Source organism: Myotis nattereri (genome assembly GCF_964212035.1).
Source record: "Myotis nattereri genome assembly, chromosome: 6".
Lineage (NCBI taxonomy): Eukaryota > Metazoa > Chordata > Mammalia > Chiroptera > Vespertilionidae > Myotis > Myotis nattereri.
Genome location: NC_138081.1, coordinates 14,046,834 through 14,065,209, shown reverse-complemented (window position 1 = coordinate 14,065,209; position 18,376 = coordinate 14,046,834). Strand labels below are relative to the sequence as shown.

Sequence of the window (18,376 nt, the reverse complement as noted above, 5' to 3'; positions counted from 1 at the left end):
GCCTCCACGAAGCCATGGCTGACGCCTGGGCGCCGGGCGGATGTCTCCAAGGGCAGCGCCCAGAGGAAGGTGCGGAGGCGGGACTCCAGGCTGCACTCGGCAGGAGCTTGCATTTCAAACCTGGGAAGCCACTGGGGGAGAGTGACTTTGGGAGAAGAGAATGACGGAGCATCTGGCTGGAAAGAAAACCCTGGGATGCCCAGCTGGGGCGTGGAGGCGGGGGCAGGGCCCCCCCCCCCCCGCGGTCAGGTGGCTGGCTGGTGCCCGCGCCCAAGCCCGCGCTGGGCCCCTGGTGTCCGGCCGGTGCCCTCTGCCCCCCAGAGCAGAGAAACTCCCCACTTGAATGCCCCCCTCACCTGGCGACACACAAGGGCCCGGTGTATAGAGGACGTTTAATATTTCTGTGCTGGTCAAACGAAACACAGGTGGGGAGTACACGGGGCGGGGGCGGCGGGCCCCTGCCTGTCGGGAGGGGTGCTGTGAAGGGGTGCATGTGGGGGTTTCTTGGGGAATAGTCCAAGGAGTCTTCTCAGCAAAGGGGCCTGGCCTGGGTGTGGCGAGCGTCCAGCACACCCAGTCCGCGGCCTCCGTCGGGGACCCCCATAGGGGGTCTGTGGGGAGTGTCACGTTTTCCAGCTCCTCGGCTGGAATCCACACTCCCAGTGGGACGGGGACTTGGTCCTAAAGAGGGGTCTGGAGAGCCCCCAGGAGGCAGTCCTGGTGCCCAGTGCCCGAGGGGATGCGGGCTGCCGTGGCCCTCCTCCCCCCTGCCCTCTCCTTCTCCCAGGCCGGGCATGAGCAGAGGGGAGGGGAGCAGGGCCCCAGCCCCTGCCCAGCCCCAGGGTCCTCAGGGTGGGCGGGGAAGGGGTGGAGGGAGAGGGTCTTGGCCACCAACAGACACTGTAAACTTTGGTTTAAAACAATAACTTAAGTGGAGGGAGGCTCCCAGCCTGGGGCCGGGCGGGGGCGGGGGCGGAGGAGCAAGGATGGAGGAGGCGACAAAGGAAAAAGCCAACAAAAAGTTTTGGTTTTTGCTTCTGGCATAAGAAAGGTCTTTGGTCATCCGTTTAACTGGGGGGAAGGGGAGGGGTGCCGAGGGCGGGCGAGGGGGGGGGCTGCAATGGGGCCCTGGAGGCTGGGGCGGGGTGACCTGCTGGGTCCCAGCAGCCGCCAAACTAACCCCACCAGTCAGTCCCGTGACAGGCGGCCGGCACCACGTCAGCCCCGAAGCCAGCCTCCAGGATGGCTGGGCTCCCTTCCTGGGCCCCGCGTCCAGAAGTCCCCCGGGCTCCGGGGCCTCTTCCTGTGCTCCCTGGATGGCGGGCGGGCGGCCAGCAACGGGCAGAGGCCAGTCAGCCTGGGTCCCAGTTCAGGTCGGGAGGAGGGGCTACAGCCAGCGGCCCTGCTCCCAGGGGCCCAGCTGTGGCTCTGGGTGGGCGTGCGAGGGGCTGGTTTCTTCGGGGTGGGGGGGGGGTGGTTGGCAACTTCAGTTCCTCCGCCCCAGCCAGGGCGGGTGGGCATCAGGGTGGAGAAGTTTTTCTTCACAGTATGGAGAAGGTGGGGGGAGCACAGATGAGGGAAGTGCGGGCCTCTGGCTAGAAGGACGCCGCCAGAGCCAGGTGCGAGGGGCCCTGGGTCTGGGGGTGGCTCGCCCCGCCTGCGGGTCTCCGTGGCGCTGCAGGCCCTGTCAGGAGAGCTGGTGGGGGAGGAGGGCGCTGCTGCTGCTGCTGGTGGCGGGGAGGGTGTGAGGAGGGGCCTGGGCCCTCCGTGTCCTCTTCAGTCCCAGATCAGGGGTCTGTTTCCCCTGGGGGGTGGGGGGGCGGGACGTCCCTGCCCTCTGTCTGTCAGTCAGGCCACATTGGGAGTTGCTGGCCCAACCCCCATCTGAGTCCTGGAAGTGCCTGGAGGTCTGGGCAGGGCTGTGGAGTGGGGGTAAGAGGGGCCTGGGTTCCAGGAAGGGTCTCACCCCGCCTGCCTGCCCCTCGAGGCCCTTAGGAGAGCTCCTCTCCAGGCAGCTCCTCCTCCAGGTCCCTGTCTTCGGCAGGCCCTGCGGCGCTGGGGTTGGGGGGTCCCAGCGGGGGTCCGGGCCTCCTGTCCTCCTCGGCCTCTGCGGGCTCCTCTTTCACCTGCACCTGGTGGCTGTGGCAGAGGGACCGTGTGGGCACCTGGTGGCCTTCCCCTCCTCCCCCCGAAAACTCACCCAGAATTTTAGGGCACAGCGGGCTGTCCACAGCTCTTCCCCACCCCTGAGCCACTGGGATGGGTGTCAAAGGAAAGGGAGAGAAGAGAATAAGGGAGAGGGAGAGGGGGGAGAGGATGTAGGGGATTGGGGGGGGGGTAGGAGGAGAGAGGAGGGGAAGCAGAGGGCCAACAGGAAAGGAGAGGCCCCGTGGGGGACAAGACCTGGTCCCACCTGCAGGGAGCAGGCTCCCTCCCTGACCTCTATGGGCCCTGGGGTGGGGTCCACGCTGTGTGCTCACCTGTACTGGGGTGGGGAGAGGCGAGGTGGGGTGCTGCTGCCATTGCTGGGGAGCGGCTCCCCGGGGGCACCCCCGTCGTCATGGCTGAGGGGCAGGAGGCTGCTGGCGGAGCCGGGGTTCAGCATGCCAGGGCTGTTGAGGAGGGGGAAGCTGCTCTCGGCCAGGGCAGCCTGCAGGGCACAGGGTGGCCCTGTTAGTGGGCTGCACTCAGCAGGATGCTGTCACTTCCTCACCCCCACAGGGCCTCAGAAGCCTGTGTCAGAGCTGGCCCCACGGGCTGATCTAGACTGGCAGCACCCCGGCTCCCCCCGCCCCTCCCATGCCACATACCTCCCGCAGCTGAGCTCTGACCCTGCCCTCCTCCCTCCCCGCTTTCCTGTGGTCTGGGCCTGGCTTGGCCCCTCTCAGGGAGACAGACAACCTCCTGATTGACAAGCTACGGAGGGAGACCCTGGTGATGCCCCCACACTCCCTGCTCTCCCAGGCCCCGCCCCACGCGGCTGAGGGGGGTGGGCAGAGGGTCTGGGTTTGGGCCACTCAGGGTAGTCTTACCCCTTCTCTCCCTCCTCCCCTCTCCCTAGAGAGGCCCGCAGGGAGGGTGGAGGAAGGTCTCCCTCCGGCCAGTGTGTGCGGAAGGGAAATGGGGGCCGGAGGGGACAGGGCAGCAGGCGGGCTCTGGGAGGACCCGGTCACCTGGTAGCTGGCGTTAAGTGCTCCGTAGCTGAGGCCGGAGATCATGTTCTTCACCAGGGTGGGGCTCCTGCAGGAGAGACCAGCGTTGGGTTCATTCACTCGCCTGCTCCGCACGCACACCTCGACCCTGACCGAGGTCCCATCGCTGTCCTGCAGCTCCGTCTACGGAGCCCGTGCGCCCCACGTACTCAGTCCTCACGCTGACCGGGCCCGGCAGGTACCGGCAGCCCCCGCGCAGGGCAGGGCTGGGCTTCAGAGGCTCCGGAGCAGGCCCCCGAGCTGGTGAGTGGAACAGGGACCCCTCCCGGTGCCCATTACACACTGCCGTCCCAGCCCCTTTTCTCTCTGGTCTAGATTTTCCCATGTCCGGGAAGGTACAGGCTGTAGCCTCGACAGGCCTGTATTTGTAAAATCCACACCTTCCCGCCACCCTGAGCTTCGGCACATCTAGTGAGTCATGTGCTCAGCCAGGCGCCACACGCTCCAAACCAAAGGCTCTCTGCCCGGGAAGGTGCTCGGGAGCTGGTCAGGGAAGCGATGACTCCACGCTGGGTCTCTTCCACGATTACCCCCGCCCCCCCCCACCCCCCCCCCCCCGTTTACAGAGCGTCTCAGAGAGGTTAAGGAGGTGGCCCAAGGTCACACAGCGGGGAGAAGTGATTTGAACCCAGGTCCCCTGACTCCAAGTGGGTACTGAGACATGAAGATACCGAGCGTGGCTGGCATGTGGGGCACTCAGAAGGGTATAGCTCCTCTTCCCTCTTCCCGGTCCAACGCTGCCCCAGCCCCCACAGCCGCCTGGGGGCGGAGAGGTTCTTGTCCCGGGAGAAGGATTCTTTGAGGGGAGCAGGACCCACGCAGAGATCCATCTAATTTGCCTCGGACCTCTCTCCCTCCCCACCCTGGTCTTGGGGCCAAAAGGCACAGGCAACAGGTGGCCCCTGTGGGGTGTCTGGGTGGGGAGAAGGCCTCTGGTGCTGGAAGGGAAGCCCGAGGGGGAGGTTTCGACCCCCACCTCCCAGTTCCTCAGTTTCCACTGAAACTGCTGTGCAGTGGAGAAGATCAAAGATGGGAGGTCAGAGACGCGGCTCTGCCATGGATCTGCTGTGTGACCTCCCCCAGCCCCGTGCCCTCTCTGGGCCTCCTTTCCTGTGAGATGAAGAGGTGGGGTTGGCTCCTCCTGCCATAAGATGGGGGAGAGTGGCTCCGGGGATGGCAGCCGCCTCACCAATGGCCACACTGACTGGCATCTGCCCACGTCCCAGCTCTGGCCATGCCCCTCGGGCCCTTCTCTCAGGCAGAAGTAAGGGCAGAATAAGACATAAACGTCCTCTTTCTAATCACCAGTCACTTCCAGATTCCGGTCTCCCATGAGCTCCTGCACTCCTCGTCCCCCCCTCACCCCCGACGTGGGAAGGATTTGGTGCACTGGGGAGGCAAGGGGTGGTCACAGCCTGGTGGGAGTGCCCGCACAGGGCCGGCCCACGTACCCCGTCATCTTTGGCGGTCTCCGCTTCTGATACTCCCGCTCGTCCACGGTCCACACGGCGCCCTTGACGTTCTCCACACGCACGAAGCACTTGTGCAGGCTGAGGTTGTGCCGCACGGCGTTCTGGGGGTGCAGGGACAAGGGGCGGGTGCTCAGGTGAGCACACAAAGGACAGTCCTTGCCCCACCTGCCCTCGCCCAGGGACCAGCAGGGGAGGGACGGGTGAGAGGAGACCTGCCACAGGGGATGGAAGGCCCCTCCCCTTCGAGCCAGGGGCTCCCAGTGTCTTCCCTGCCCACAACCCATTCCATTATCTGCCTCCCTGCTTCCCGCCAAGTTCTGGAAAACTCTGTCCACCAACTACAGGCGATGCAGTTAGTAACACTTTGTTCTCCCATCATCATCATGAGTCAGTGGCTGTTACTAGGGGCTTCTGACTGTCAACAGGTCGCGCTCTGGCAGTGGTTGCTTAGTGAGCCTGGACGCCTCCCCTCAGGTGCCCACAGAATCCCATTCAGCTCTTAGGAGTTTTGGGAATAACTCGGGAACTGTCGCTGCGGCCGCTCCCCGCCTCTGGGCAGGTGGGAGCCAAGGCATGGGGCTGTGCCTCGGAGCAGACAGCTGGTTGACAGCGCGAGGCATACAGCAGAGGCCTAATAACACACCCGCTGACACAAACAGGGAGAAAGACGGGCGTGGGCTTAGCTGCTGTAAGGCAGGAGGAGGAGAGGAAAGAGGAAAAGTCACCTTGTCACTCCCACCTCCTCCTGGCAGGAGTAACTTCTGGAATTGAGGTCATCTGGTTTGTAGGACATTTGGGTGAAGGTGGGGGTGCTCGGCCCAATTCCCTGCCCCCCCCCAACCCTGGGAGCCTGGGCTAGGGCCCTCATCCACCGCCTCCCCGACCCACATCCCTGTCCTGTCCCTGCACTCCTCTGTCTCAGCGTCACACACCCCGCCCCCCCAGCCGTCCCAGCCTGTTACCTGTCCTCCCCCCTGTCCCCATCTTGTCTCCTCTTTACATTTCTAAATGCGGAAGAGCGCAGGCAGGGCGGGCAGCCTGTGCCCCTGGAGAGCCCCTCTCCCTCTCTCCCTTCCAACTCTTGCCACTTGCAACTGGCCCGATTTCATTACCAATTTTAATTTGCCTCTAATTAAATCCTGTGTATTTTTCCGACTCGCTTGCTAATCCACGAGGGAGGCGGGCGGCTGGAGTGGAATCTCTCGGAGCGATAATTACAAAGGGCCTAATCACGCCGGGGCTCCTGCCTTGGAATAAATTTGCCCGCATTACGGGGCTCGGATCCTCCGCTTTGCAAATGAGAATGACCCCAATTTCCGAGGATGGCCTCACCGGGGCTTTTTTCCCTCATTTCGAAGCCTGATTCGTGACGAGAGACTAATTCGTTACGCTGAAACATTAACGGCAATTTAAGGGGTCTGGCGGGGGCTGCGTAAACAAAGGGACGAGTCCACAACACGGCCCTGGAAGGGGACGGACACAGGGGGAGGGCTGGAGAGCACCATCAGCTTGGCAGATGGCAGCTCTGTCCCCGATGAACGGCAGCTGGCCTGGCCCACGCCGGCTCCCGACCCTTCTGCCCTGGTCTGAAGTGGACAGCATCTCAGGAGGGGGCCAGAGGGGTGAAGGAGGAAGGAGGAAAGGAAGCTGACAGAATTGAGAGGAGGAGGGACGGCCAGGGGAGAGAAACGGGTGGACAGTGGAGGTGGGAGGGAAAGAGTTGGGTGTAGACAGGGTGCATTTCCCAAGTAACATGAATGAAGCCGGAGGTCACAGTGGACCTCAAGCTGAGACGAGGAGGGCACAGGCCGTGCCCCAAGTGGCGGGAGCAGCAGCAGGAGTGGCAGCAGAGCCCGGCTAACGGGAGGGTCACCCACCCAGTCAGCTTTCTACTGGGACTTGGGCTGGGTGAGGGGAGAAGGAGAGGAAGGCTCTGGCGAGAGACACGCCACTGAGATGGGTAACAGGTGGGAGGTGGCATGAAAGGCCATGGGAGGCGGGGTATGGGGGACGGTGGCTACGTGACAGACATCAAGTAGTTTAAGGAAGTCGCCTCAACCAGTCCCCCCCCCCCCCCCTCCGAGCTCAAGAAAGGAGCGTGAAAATTGCAGTGAGGTGGTACAGTTAAGAGGAAACAGGAAAAAGAGGGGAGCGGGGAGGGTGCTCTGTCCCCAAGGAAGGACTGTCTCATGGAAATGAGGCTCTACACTGTCACCCCTAAAGGCAAAGGGTCAACACGCAACATTAAAGTAAGCACTAGTAATAATGTAATGAACCGCATAGGACTCTACCATCGAGAAAACCCCATATCCAGCTGGCCTGGAGGTTGGAGACTGCCCTGGGAGGGCCCCAGGAAGGCCCTGCTGGCTGAGAGAGAGGGCAGGACTCTGGTTGGCAGGAAATGACATCACTCGCAGCCAATCACAGCCTCGTAGCTTCTCACCCAGGCTTTGGGAACTGGCATGGGGACGGAAGATCAGTATCTCCGGTTGCACTGAGCACCCTCCCAGAGCAGAGAAGGCTGGGCGCTGTGCAGACCCCACCCAGTCCTGGGCACTGGGCGGGAGGGGCTTAGTGACACTTGTTGAAACCCGGTGGGACAGGGGGAGGTAGCCTGTGTAGCTGCAGTTTCTGCACTGGCCAGCAGGGGGACCCAAGAGCCAGGGATCCAAGTAAGGTTATGCGGGACTGACTCCTCAGGTGTCTCAACTTCCCCATAGGATTCAGCACTCCTCTCTCCTTCCCCCACCCCCCACCTCTCTGCTGCAAAGACCCGAATCTTCTCACCCATCAGACACACACACACACACACACAGGCTCACACAGACTCACACACACAGACTCACTCTCACACACACACACAGACTCACACACATACACACACACAGAGGCTCACACACACGCATACACACAAAGAGACACACATATACACACAGACTCACACACATACACACAGGCACACATACATACACACATACATGCTCACACACAGAGACACACACAGACATACACACACAGAGGCTCACACACATACATACACACATATACACACACATATACACACAGAGACTCACACACATACATACACACACAGACTCACACATAAACACAGACTCACACATACACAGAGACTCACACACATACACACACACACATACATGCTCACACAGATACACACATACACACACACAGAGGCTCACACGCATACATACAGAGACACACATACACACACACAGACTCACACATACACAGAGACTCACACACATACACACACACACATGCTCACACAGATACACACATACACACAGAGGCTCACACGCATACATACAGAGACACACATACACACACAGACTCACACACATACATACACACACAGAGACACACATATACACAGACTCACACATACACAGACTCACACACATACATACACACACATACACGCTCACACACAGAGAGATACACACAGACATACACACACAGAGGCTCACACACATACATACAGAGACACACATACACACACACAGACTCACACACATACATACACACAGAGAGACACACACATATACACACAGACTCACACATACACAGACTCACACACATACACACACACACATACACGCTCACACACAGAGAGATACACACAGACATACACACACAGAGGCTCACACACATACATACAGAGACACACATACACACAGACTCACACACATACACACACACAGGCTCACACACACACACACACACACACATACACGCTCACACACACGCTCACAGGCACACAGACCACCTTGGCTATAGAGAAACAAACAGCTTAGCAGCTCAGCCCACAGCTCAGTGTCCTATTTTTCTAGGGTCCCTCCCTTGCCTGCCTCTGGTCCCTCAGGAAAACTCTTATGAGGTGAAGGTGTTGAAATGACTAATTGGATGGAGACAATTATCTCCCTGCAGCTGATGGCAGAGCTGGGGAGAGTGTGTGGCTGCCTGTGTCTGTGCCCCAGTGTATATACACCATGGGTCTCATTCCACCCACGTGTCTGGGCCGGGCTGGCACCCCTCTCACCCCCACTCCATCCTGAGCTGCACAGCACGTGCCTTTAGCCAAGGTATCCGGACCCTTAGGGTCTCCTGTGAATGTAACCCAGGCCTCCCTACCAGGCGCAGGCACCACCGAAGAAGCACTCTGAAGAGGAGGGTTTCTCCCCAGAAAGAAGGCAGCACAAGGCTAGAGGGAGGCGTCATTAGGAGGCAGTTAAAGAACATCATGGCCCTGAAGAGGCGGGTGGGGGGCACGTGGCCCAGCTGGAGCCCCTCTCCACGGGGGCTGTTAGGCAGTCTGAGTCCCAAAGGGGTGTGATGTCAGGGGTGCCTGGGGCCCTGGGCCAGGTGAGGGGCAGGCCTCACCTTCCAGGTGGCAGTGTTTCTCCGGAAATAGGCGAACATCCTGGTGAACCAGTTATAGATCTCATTCAGGGTCAGCTGCCTGTCGGGGGTTTCCAGAATGGCCTGTGGGCAAGGAAGGAGCAAAGAGACCCTCAGCCTGGGCCTCGAAGGGTCCCAGGCTTGTGTTCTCCCCGCTGGGATCTCTCTCCTCTGCCTGGCTGCTGACTCACCAAGACAGAGGAGAGACTCGCCGCGAAGTCTGTGGCTGGGACGGGTGATGATGCTCCTGGGGCCGAGCAGGGCTGGCTGGTTACAGCCCAGCCACAAAGACGCACAAGCCTCAAGAGCTACGCCCTGGTGCGAGGGGCACATGGGTTTCTCTGCAGGGAAATGGCTGCTAGGCCCCTGCCGGAGGGGGAACAAAAGCAGTCTTCTCGGGAGAGACAGCTAGGGGTGGGGGCTGTTTGGAATTTATCCAGATTTGGGCAAAGGGCACTCTCTGAGATGGTGAGTGTGTGTGTATGTGTGTGTGAGAGAGAGAGAGAGAGAGAGAGAGAGAGAGAGAGAGAGAGAGAGAGAGAGACAGGAAGCCGACTAAGAGTGACCATAGTCTGTTAGGAAATAGTCTCATGGAGTGTGTGTACATGGAGACGAGAGAATGAACACAGCGGGCATCAGTAGCAAAAAAACATGTGTGCCCCCAGAGAGGTGGTCGCGTGACCAGCATATATGTGGGACCTGCAGCTGAGGAGGGAAACGTGGGTGAGCAGGAGGGGACAGCCCCGAGAGGGACAGTTACGTCCCTGGCCCAGGATCCTCCTGGAGGCTGGGACCCGAGGCCTGGTACTGCCTGAGTGCCATTCCCCATCCCCTCTGGCCACCTTCCCTGCTCACCTGGCGGATGAGGGAGGCGTAGGTGAAGGGGGGCCGGACGTCTGCGTTCTTGTAGAACTCATGATTCTGCGCCAGCTCTGGGGGAGACAGGCAGAGGATAAGGTAGCCATTTGGGGGGCCCAGCCTGGAGGAGAATGCTACTCCCACAGCCTTTACCTGAGGAGATGGGGGAGCAGAACTTGTCGCTGCTCCTCCGGCGGGCGGGACCCCCGCTGTGCAGGGAGGCAGAACCCAGGCCTGGAGGCCTTAGGGGGGTGACAGGGGCAGCAGCTGAGGTGGGGGGGTGCACGAGGCCATCTGGGAACGAGTCTGCTGCAGAGACGGTCACCTTGGAGAATGAGGAGGAGCCGGACACTGGGTTCAGCTGTGAGCAATGGGGCAGGTGCTGAGACCGGCTTGGCGGGTGGGGCTCCAGAGGGCCGGGGCTGGAGGGCTGGAGGGTTCCGCGAGGGCGCGGGAAGGGGAGGCCACTCACTGGTTGACTGAAGGGCTTGGGCTCGGAGGGCCGCATGTGCAGGTGGGCCATCATGGCCTGCAGCCGCTCGCTCTCCTTGGCCAGCTGTGGAGGGTGGAGAGGCCGGGGGTGAGCAGGGGCTGCGCCTGGAGGCAGCCAGGCCCTTTGCCTCCTCCACATTCCACCGGACTTCCCAGGAAGCCCCTATTCCCACCACCACTCGCCTCCCAGCCTCAGCATCCCAGCTCCCTCTGGCCCTGCCTCTCTGGCCCCTCACACCCTCAAGGCCAGGACAGGGACCGCCTGCTCCATGAAGCCCTCCTCGCTTCTCCTCCAGACTGCGTGTCCCAGGCTCCGGCGCACCAACAGGCAGGGGCCCTCCTCCTAACAGCACACGCCTTTTCTCCCAACGAGGGCAGAGGCTGTGGCTGAACAACACCCAAGTTCTGTGGCACTTGTGTGTGAGAGGGTCCTCCTGCACTGAATGGAGACACAGGGACGGATGAATGATTCATTCACCCCCATTCATAAGTTCAATAGATCTTTCACAACCGCATCTCACACAGGGGCCTCTGCCCTGTGCCCGAGGGAAGCGGGTCAATATTGATTGGCTGCCTGGCGGCCTGGCCGGAGGAGCCTCTTGTGCTACGGAGCTCAGGCTCGGGAGCCAGGCTGGCGCGGTGCTACTCCCGGCTGTGCCGCCTGCTGCTGCGTGGCCAGGGGCGAGTTGCTTCGCCTCTCTGTGCCTGTGAAGTGGGGATAACAATAGTACCCACCACGCAAGCCTGTTCAGGGGACTGAGTTATCCAGGCGGTGCATTTAGGACAGCACAACGCCAGTGCTCCATGTGCCAGCTAGGAATGTGATTTTCGTGTTTACTGGCGTGAGTCTCTTTTCTGGACCTCCCAGCAGAGGGGTCCCAGCCTGACCCTGGTTCACCCCTCAGAATCCAGCTGCCCTCACCTCAGAACCATGGTAACTAGGGCCTAGAAAATAAAAGACGCTGACTCTGACCACGGGACTCCTCCGTAAGACTCCGCCCCGCCCCCCCCCCCCCCCCCCCGCCTGGAAAGCCAGTGCTATGGGTGGGGAGGGCAGGAGCCCCGAGTCCACGTCCCTCGCAGCCTCGGCCGCACCTGGATCTCCAGCTGCTGCACCACCTGCATCTGCACCCGGCACTGGGCCGTGCTCCGGTCGTCCAGGGCGTGCTCCGTGTTGAGGTGTCTTCAGGGGGTGGAGAAGAGAGAGTTGGCCCTGGGCTTCCTTCTATCACCACCCTCCCATCCCATCCTCCCAGCCCGCCCACAGCCTGGAAAGCAGACAGACCCAGAGATACAAAGAAGGGAAGGGGGTGGGGGAAATGGGGCAGAGGAGGAAGCCGCCTTCTCATCACCCTCCTTTGATGTCTTTGCTAAAATCCCAGCTACAGAGAGATCTAATTGCAAATGAACTAATTAAGTAAACCTCTGACGAAGCGTGAAAACAATTTGTTTGACCCTGATGCTGCAAGGGTCTGGGAGACAGTGGAGTTAATCAGTCAGTGACAGAGCCTGGCACGGCTGTGGCAGCTGGCCGCCTGCTGCCAGCCGCCTGTCTGCCTCCTGCCCTGCCTGTCCACCGGCCAGGCCTGTCACTGGGCCATCACTCTTGGGGGCTGAAGCTGGGGGAGGTGGGGGGGAAGTCCTCTCCTTCTCCCTCCCCCCGCCCCCCTGCTGGGCTGTGCAGTGTGGGACAAGGTGGGAAGCTGGGGATTCAGGCTGGGCAGGAGGGTAGGAGAAGAGGAAATATGTGATGAGGGCAGAGGAACTAGGTCCCCCTGGGGGAGCACAGCAGGACAGCTGGTGGCTGAAGGCTAGGCGGCAGGCTGGGGGAGGGACCCTGTGGAAAGGCTCCTTGGGAGGGGGAGGGCCGGGGGTGGGGCGGGAAGGAGAGCAGGGTGACACCTACTTGATAAACTGGCCCAGGTCTTCACACAGGGTCTCACAGCCAGGCCACTTGCACTCTCCGTGCCCATAGAGAGGGTGGGAACCAGGGGTCTCCTCATGGGAGGAGCTAGGGGAGGGGACGAAGGTAGTGGTCAGGGACCCTGAAGACGCCAGCAGCCCAGCTCCAGCTCCCCTGCTGGTGGCATGTCTGTCCTTAACACAGGTTTCCCAGAAACCTAGCACAATTCTGTGTGTCCTGGGAGAGAGATACACTCCCAGGTCCCTGGGCGCCCCTCCCTCCCTGCCCCCACACTGTATGCCATCCCCGGGGGCCCGGGGGTGTCCGGTCGGCAGCACCCCTCCCTAACGTCCCAATACCTGTCTCTCCGAGGTGTGAGCACAGTGGGCTGTCCATTGGGCAAGGTGTGGTGGGAGAGCGGGGGTGAGACTTTGGGGGGGGCGGCAAACGAGGTAGCGGTGGTGGCCGTGCCAGTGAGGTCCAGCCCCTCCTGCTTGACACTGTCCTCAGCGGGCTGCCCGGGGGCACCCTCACCCTTCCACAGCTGGGGCAGGTCTGTTGGGCACACGGCTGCTGTGGGAGAGAGCGGGGAGAGGGGGCAGGGCCTCAGGGACACAGGAGCCTTTCCATCTCACCCCTGGGAGCCGGTGATGCCAGCCCTTGGGTGCACTGAGGGCTGCGGGCAGGGCTTGGGGGGGGGAGGGAGGGGGAGCCACTCACCTTGTGGAAGGGTCTGGAGGGGCCCCGAGGCTTGGCTGGGCTGCAGGCTGACCAGCCCCTGTCTCTGCAGGTTGAGCAGGTGCTGCTGCTGCAGCTGTTGCATTTGCAGGAGCTGCTGCTGGAAGGCCAGCTGCTTGTTCCCCAGAGCCTGGTGGGGGGCCCGAGGGGGTGCGCAGAGAGGGGTGCCATCAGCCTCTGGTGCACCCTCTGGCCCCCACCCGACGGTCACCCCCTCCCAGGGCCTCTCAGCCCCCGGGGCTGTGGGTGCAGTGTCTGAGGCCGCGGCGTCTCTGCTCCCGGCCCAGCTTCCATAGGGCTGCATGCCTGCTCGCAGTAAACACACGCATGCACGCACGCACGCAGGCGCGCAAACACAGCCAGACCCAGCCACGCAGCACGACGCCTCCCTGCTCCCGCCTCCCTCCTTCTGCTGCTTAAGCGCCTGCTCCAGCTCCCGCACCGCAGCTGTGCGCGCCTGGGGGGGGGGGGGCGCTCTCATCACAATGATCGATGAGCCTGTCAGACTCCAGGGGCCACTCCTGCCTGGCAGGCACCCTTCCCACATGCCCGGGGTGCCCCCCTTCTGATCACGAGGAGGGGCCTTCTCCCCTCCACCTCCTCTCTGGCTTCTTAGATACAGGGAATCACAGAGTCTGACAGGACTTTGAAAGATCAGCATCAGCTGGTCAGTAGGACCCAGGCTCAGGGAACAGTCATAGCCCTGCTGCTGGGGGCACAGGCAAGGGCTCTCTCGCTCTCTTCCCCCCTCACAGTCAGTTTTTCACACAGGCACTGACAAGCCAGGCTGTCAGCAAGTGTTCCAAGCCCATCCGGGGTGCTTGGGAGGCAGGGACCGTGCCCCTGCCTGCCTGCCTGCCTGCCTGCCCTGGGGGTGGGGGCTGGCTGGGCAGTAAACCCAGCCTGGAGGTAATGCGAAGAATGAGCAATTACAAGGCCCCTGAGGGGAGCTGAAGCCTGGGGGGCTGACTGGACTTCAGCAGGACAGCCTTCTGGGAAGAGGCAGCTCAGAACCTGGTTGTGGTGTGGCCAGCAAGAGGGAGACACATGTCTGGGACAAGGAGGACAGGGCAGCAGGGCCTGCTATGGAGGCCCTGGTGCCCAGACGGGGCAGGGGTGTCAGCTGGAGAGCTCTAAGGAGGGAGCAGAGCCGGCTCTTACAAGAAGGAACAGAAGTTGGGGTGGGGCTGAGGCTAGGGGGCAGGGGCAGGTGGTTTGCTGAGCAACTAAATGATTCTCAGGACCAGAGAGGAGGCCTCAGGTGCTGGGTCAAGAAGAGACAAGTGGGCAGGAAGAGGGCATGACAGCCAGGCAACTGATCATGCGTGTGGACCATGTGACACTCTTACACGTGTCTACATGCATGTGCAGAGACGGCACAGGGCTGACTTCCTGTTCTCATTAACCAACAACACCAGGCAGGGGGAGGACCGAGTGGGGATGAGGGGCGATGGAGGACTGTGAGCCCCTGCCCTGCTCCCCAGGCTTTTTCTGACTTTTGCACCGCGCCCACCAGGCACTTCCCTCGGAACACCTGGGGCCTCCCGCCTCCGGCCAGGGCGGCCTGGGCTGCGGGCGATGGGCAGGGCCCTGCCTCAGCCCTTACCTCTTTGGGCTGCTGCTTCCCAGCCTGCTGCTGGGTGAGGAGCTGCAAGTGGAGCTGTTCCTGCTGCTTCTTGTAATATTCCTGCAGCTGCGGGTGGGAGGCGGGGAGAGTGCATTAGCAGGGGCAGCGGCTGCTGACCCAGAGCAACCCCAGCCCGGTGGCGGCTCCTGCAGGCAGGAGTGGGGAGCCTTCCTGGGGCAGTGGGACCCGGGGCCCGGCAGGGAGACTTCTGCTGAGAGGCCCCGTGAGTGTGGAAGGGAGAGGGGAAGCTTCAACCTGCACTGCCCAGCCCGCCCTGCCTCTGGGTGGGTCCCCTGAATAAGTCAGGGTGCTAGGAGCCAGGATGTTCCAGCACTTTGCCTTCCCAGGGGTTCCGGAGGCAGGTGGGCCAAGGCACTGCTCTCTGAGAGGCCTGACCTCTGACCTCCCCCACTGCCCTGGAGGAATGCAGATCAGTCCGGCCTGAGCAGTCTCTCTGGTCTCTGCCACTCCGTGATGTTGGTAGTAAACAGTCCTGGGGGTGGGGGTGGGGGGGAGGAGGGGGCACCGGCCTCCACTTCTCAGCTGCCCTGGGGCGAGGGCTAGACTCACCTGCTGCAGCATGAGCGCCTGCTGCTGCTGGAGCAAGGCCTGCAGCTGTGGGGGCGACAGGATCTGCTGCATCTGCTGCGGAGTGAGCATCTGTGGCGACATCATGGCCACCGACACGGGCACCTGTGGGATTGCACCCTGTGAGCCTGCTCACCTCACCCCACTCCAGGGAGGGCAGGCACCCAGGCCCCACCCCCAGTACGGCAGAGCGGCTCCAGAGGGAGATGCCACCCAGTAGCTGGGTGTCTGTGGACAGTGGCTGGCTCCCCGTTTCCTTGTTTGTGCAATGGAGGCGGCGACAGCGCCTGCCTCGTAAGGTTGTCGCTGGACTAATGAGTTAACACTCGGAAGAAAGCCTGGCACCCGGTGTGCTGGCCACGGCCGCCTGGTGAACGCGCTAACTCAGGTGCAGGATGGTGAGACCCGAGACACGGTGGGTAGAACCCAGGCGTGGGAGGCCCAGCGCGCCACTCCCAGCTCTGCTCTCTCTCCCGCGACACTGTGAGGTGGGCCTGGCCAGGAGGGCAGGCTGCAGCCTGGGGAGGATTCAAAAGGTGGCCCGCGTGGCAGGAGCCCTGGGCTCTGGCACGTACACGTCACAGCCTCCAGCACACCTGTGCAGAGGGCACACACAGAGCCCAGAGGGCGCCACCCTCGGTGTGTCGCAGCAGTTTGTCTTGGGGGGGGGGGGGCCGGGGGGGGGGCAAGAAGCCCAGGCAGCGGTTAGGGGGCAGGCTCCTCCCCCTAGCTCTGCACTGAACTTGCTGTGTGACCCCCAGCAAGCCACTTGCCCTCTCTGGCGTGTCAGTCTCCTCAAATGTCAAACGGGGATTGGATTATACCAGGTGACTCCTTCCCGCCAGAACATGTCGGGTTCTCAGAGTGGAGCAGCTTTCTGCCCCCTGCCCTGGGTGAGGCCTCCCTGGGACGCCCAGAGAACCTAGCCACAGGGAAGGGTGCAGGGAAAAGCAGTAACGACATTCTTTACCCAGCCCTACCTGCCCTGAACCCCCCAGGCTGGTGGAGTCACAGCCAGGGAGGCCCAAGTTGCAGCACTGGCTTTTCTTAAAGCCGTTTCAGCAGGACAGGTGCCCTGCCCGCGATCTACCTCCCCATCACGCTGGAAGTGCCAAGGCTCTTCTCCATCTCCCACCCCAGGCCTCGCAGAGGGCCCAGCACACAGCAGGTCCTCACTAGGGGTTTGCTCCCTGAGCCGAAATACCTGTCCTGGCAGATTGCAGGCCCCTCTGCCAGCCTGTGGCGGGAAGGGAGGGGTACAGGGTGGCCTGGGCAGGGAGAGTCCTGCAAGGACCTGTCTTGGGCAACATGTGACAGGTTAGGTCCCCAGGGGGCTCATGGCCCTGTCACCTCCCCCTAGTCCCATGGGAGGGTCAGGGGAGGAGGAGTCCGTTCCTTTTGGGATCCCTGGGGCAGGGGTAGGACTCAGCCTCAAGCCACCCATTAGGGAATCCCCAAGCAGGGGAGCAACCAGGGGGTGCAGTCAATCAGGGGGCATGGGAAGTCCCGTTGCCCCCAGCTCGAGTGGTGCGCCCAGCCCTGGGCTTTCCCCCTTCCCCCAGCCATCTCTGCGGACATCCCTGGAGAGGCACCACCTGCTCTTTAGCCAGGGCCATCCTGTGGGAAGGGAGGCTCCAGGGGCGTCTACAAAGGAGCCTTAAGTGGCAGGACGGGATGCAAGCCCAGGTGTGTGTACGCCACGGCTCCCGGGGCCTCCACATCCACACGGCCTGCCCCACCCTGGAGCAGGGCTTGAGGAGCACTGCAGAGGCTGTGTGGAAACCGAACGTGACGGGGCTGAGATCCCCAAGGCCCACCTCCCTCTTCACACTGTATCACGGGAGACTCCGCAGCCAGGCTGCGGGGGTGCCCTGGTCCTCACTCTCGGAGGGGCCTGGGGAGGGGCGGGCAGTGGCCCGGACCCACCCCCCTGCAGAGCCAGCCCCTGTGTAACCCCCAGGCAGCTGGGCTGCTCACCTGGCCTTTCGTTCCCCCTCCCCTGGGACACGGTGGTATGGAGCTCAGAGTCCGAGAGCTCTGCGTCAGGTGGCCTAGGTAGGTTCTGGTCTCTGACACTGACTGTCCTTAGAAATCGCCAAGCCTCGCTTGCTCCGTCCTCTCCCTGGGATCGGAACACCTGCCTGCCCCGCCTCACAGGACTACACAGAGGCTGTGGTTGACTGTGGATTAGGTGCCAGGCACTTGGCTAAGCCCTTAATGAGCAGGATCTCCCTGAATCTTCACAGCAGCCCTGCCTGGGAGGAGGGTACCATCGTCATCACCATTTTACAGATGAGAAACCTGAGGCCTGGAGAAGTTAAACCACCTGCCCTGCCTCAAGGGACCAGGGCAGAAGGGGTAGGTAAAAGGGTTTGGATGTCATTAAATTCTATACAATTGTAAAACCAACTACTTAAAAAAACCACATTCTGAATTTCCCTTTTCCCCTCTTTTCTGGTCTCCTTTCCCTCTCCCTTCTCCACTATTGCATCTTAGGTACCAACGGCCCCAGAGGGCACTGGGCGGCCGGGGTCGCTTAGGACAAACGCAATGAGCCTCCCATTCTCCTCACAGCGAGAGCTGCACCCAGCGGGGGAGGCTGAGAGCAGACACCCAGATCTTTCCAGGCACCAGGAGTGAGTCACGGCGAGCAGCATGCAAGAAAGGATGTGGCATTTCCCTCCTTGGGGCTTTCCTACATGGAGGCCGGGGAGTGGAAGAGATGACCTGGGAAGGCCTCCCCAGGCCCTGCCGTCCTGCCACGTGGCCGAGCTGCTGGCTGGAGAGGTGGCTGCAGAGATAGTTCAGGATGGATTACCTTCTGCGTACTTGTCTCTAAGGTGGCCCAAGAGGGTCAGGAAAGGCCAGCAAGGCGGGAGCCACAAACGGATCCCCTCAACTGGCTGACCCATCCACCTCCCGTCACACCCCTTGGGGTTCTGAGCACTGAGTTGGAGCTCCCCTGGGTCCCCACTGACCACTCAGCAGGCGAGGATGTGTCAGGACGGCCACTGTGGGCCAGTCAGCTCAGCACAGCCATGAGTCACAGGCTGGAGCGTGGTCAGGG

The 18,376-nt window shown here is 61.9% G+C and overlaps 1 protein-coding gene across 1 annotated transcript in view; it reads right to left on the bottom strand.

Annotated features, from left to right (window-relative positions):
• Positions 1-373: 373 nt before the first annotated feature.
• Positions 374-18,376, bottom strand: part of FOXP4 (forkhead box P4) — a gene marked incomplete at its 5' end in the record, with an annotated part of 34,590 nt that continues 16,587 nt past the window's right edge. Inside the window, 14 exons of the mRNA XM_081094768.1 lie at positions 374-2,139; positions 2,481-2,650; positions 3,174-3,240; positions 4,664-4,785; positions 9,086-9,187; positions 9,959-10,035; positions 10,115-10,322; positions 10,434-10,517; positions 11,549-11,636; positions 12,360-12,464; positions 12,716-12,929; positions 13,077-13,224; positions 14,701-14,787; positions 15,292-15,414. Of these exons, the coding sequence (XP_080950894.1) occupies positions 1,992-2,139; positions 2,481-2,650; positions 3,174-3,240; positions 4,664-4,785; positions 9,086-9,187; positions 9,959-10,035; positions 10,115-10,322; positions 10,434-10,517; positions 11,549-11,636; positions 12,360-12,464; positions 12,716-12,929; positions 13,077-13,224; positions 14,701-14,787; positions 15,292-15,414 (1,743 nt within the window). The 3' untranslated portion in view covers positions 374-1,991. The remainder of the gene's footprint in view (positions 2,140-2,480; positions 2,651-3,173; positions 3,241-4,663; positions 4,786-9,085; positions 9,188-9,958; positions 10,036-10,114; positions 10,323-10,433; positions 10,518-11,548; positions 11,637-12,359; positions 12,465-12,715; positions 12,930-13,076; positions 13,225-14,700; positions 14,788-15,291; positions 15,415-18,376) is intronic.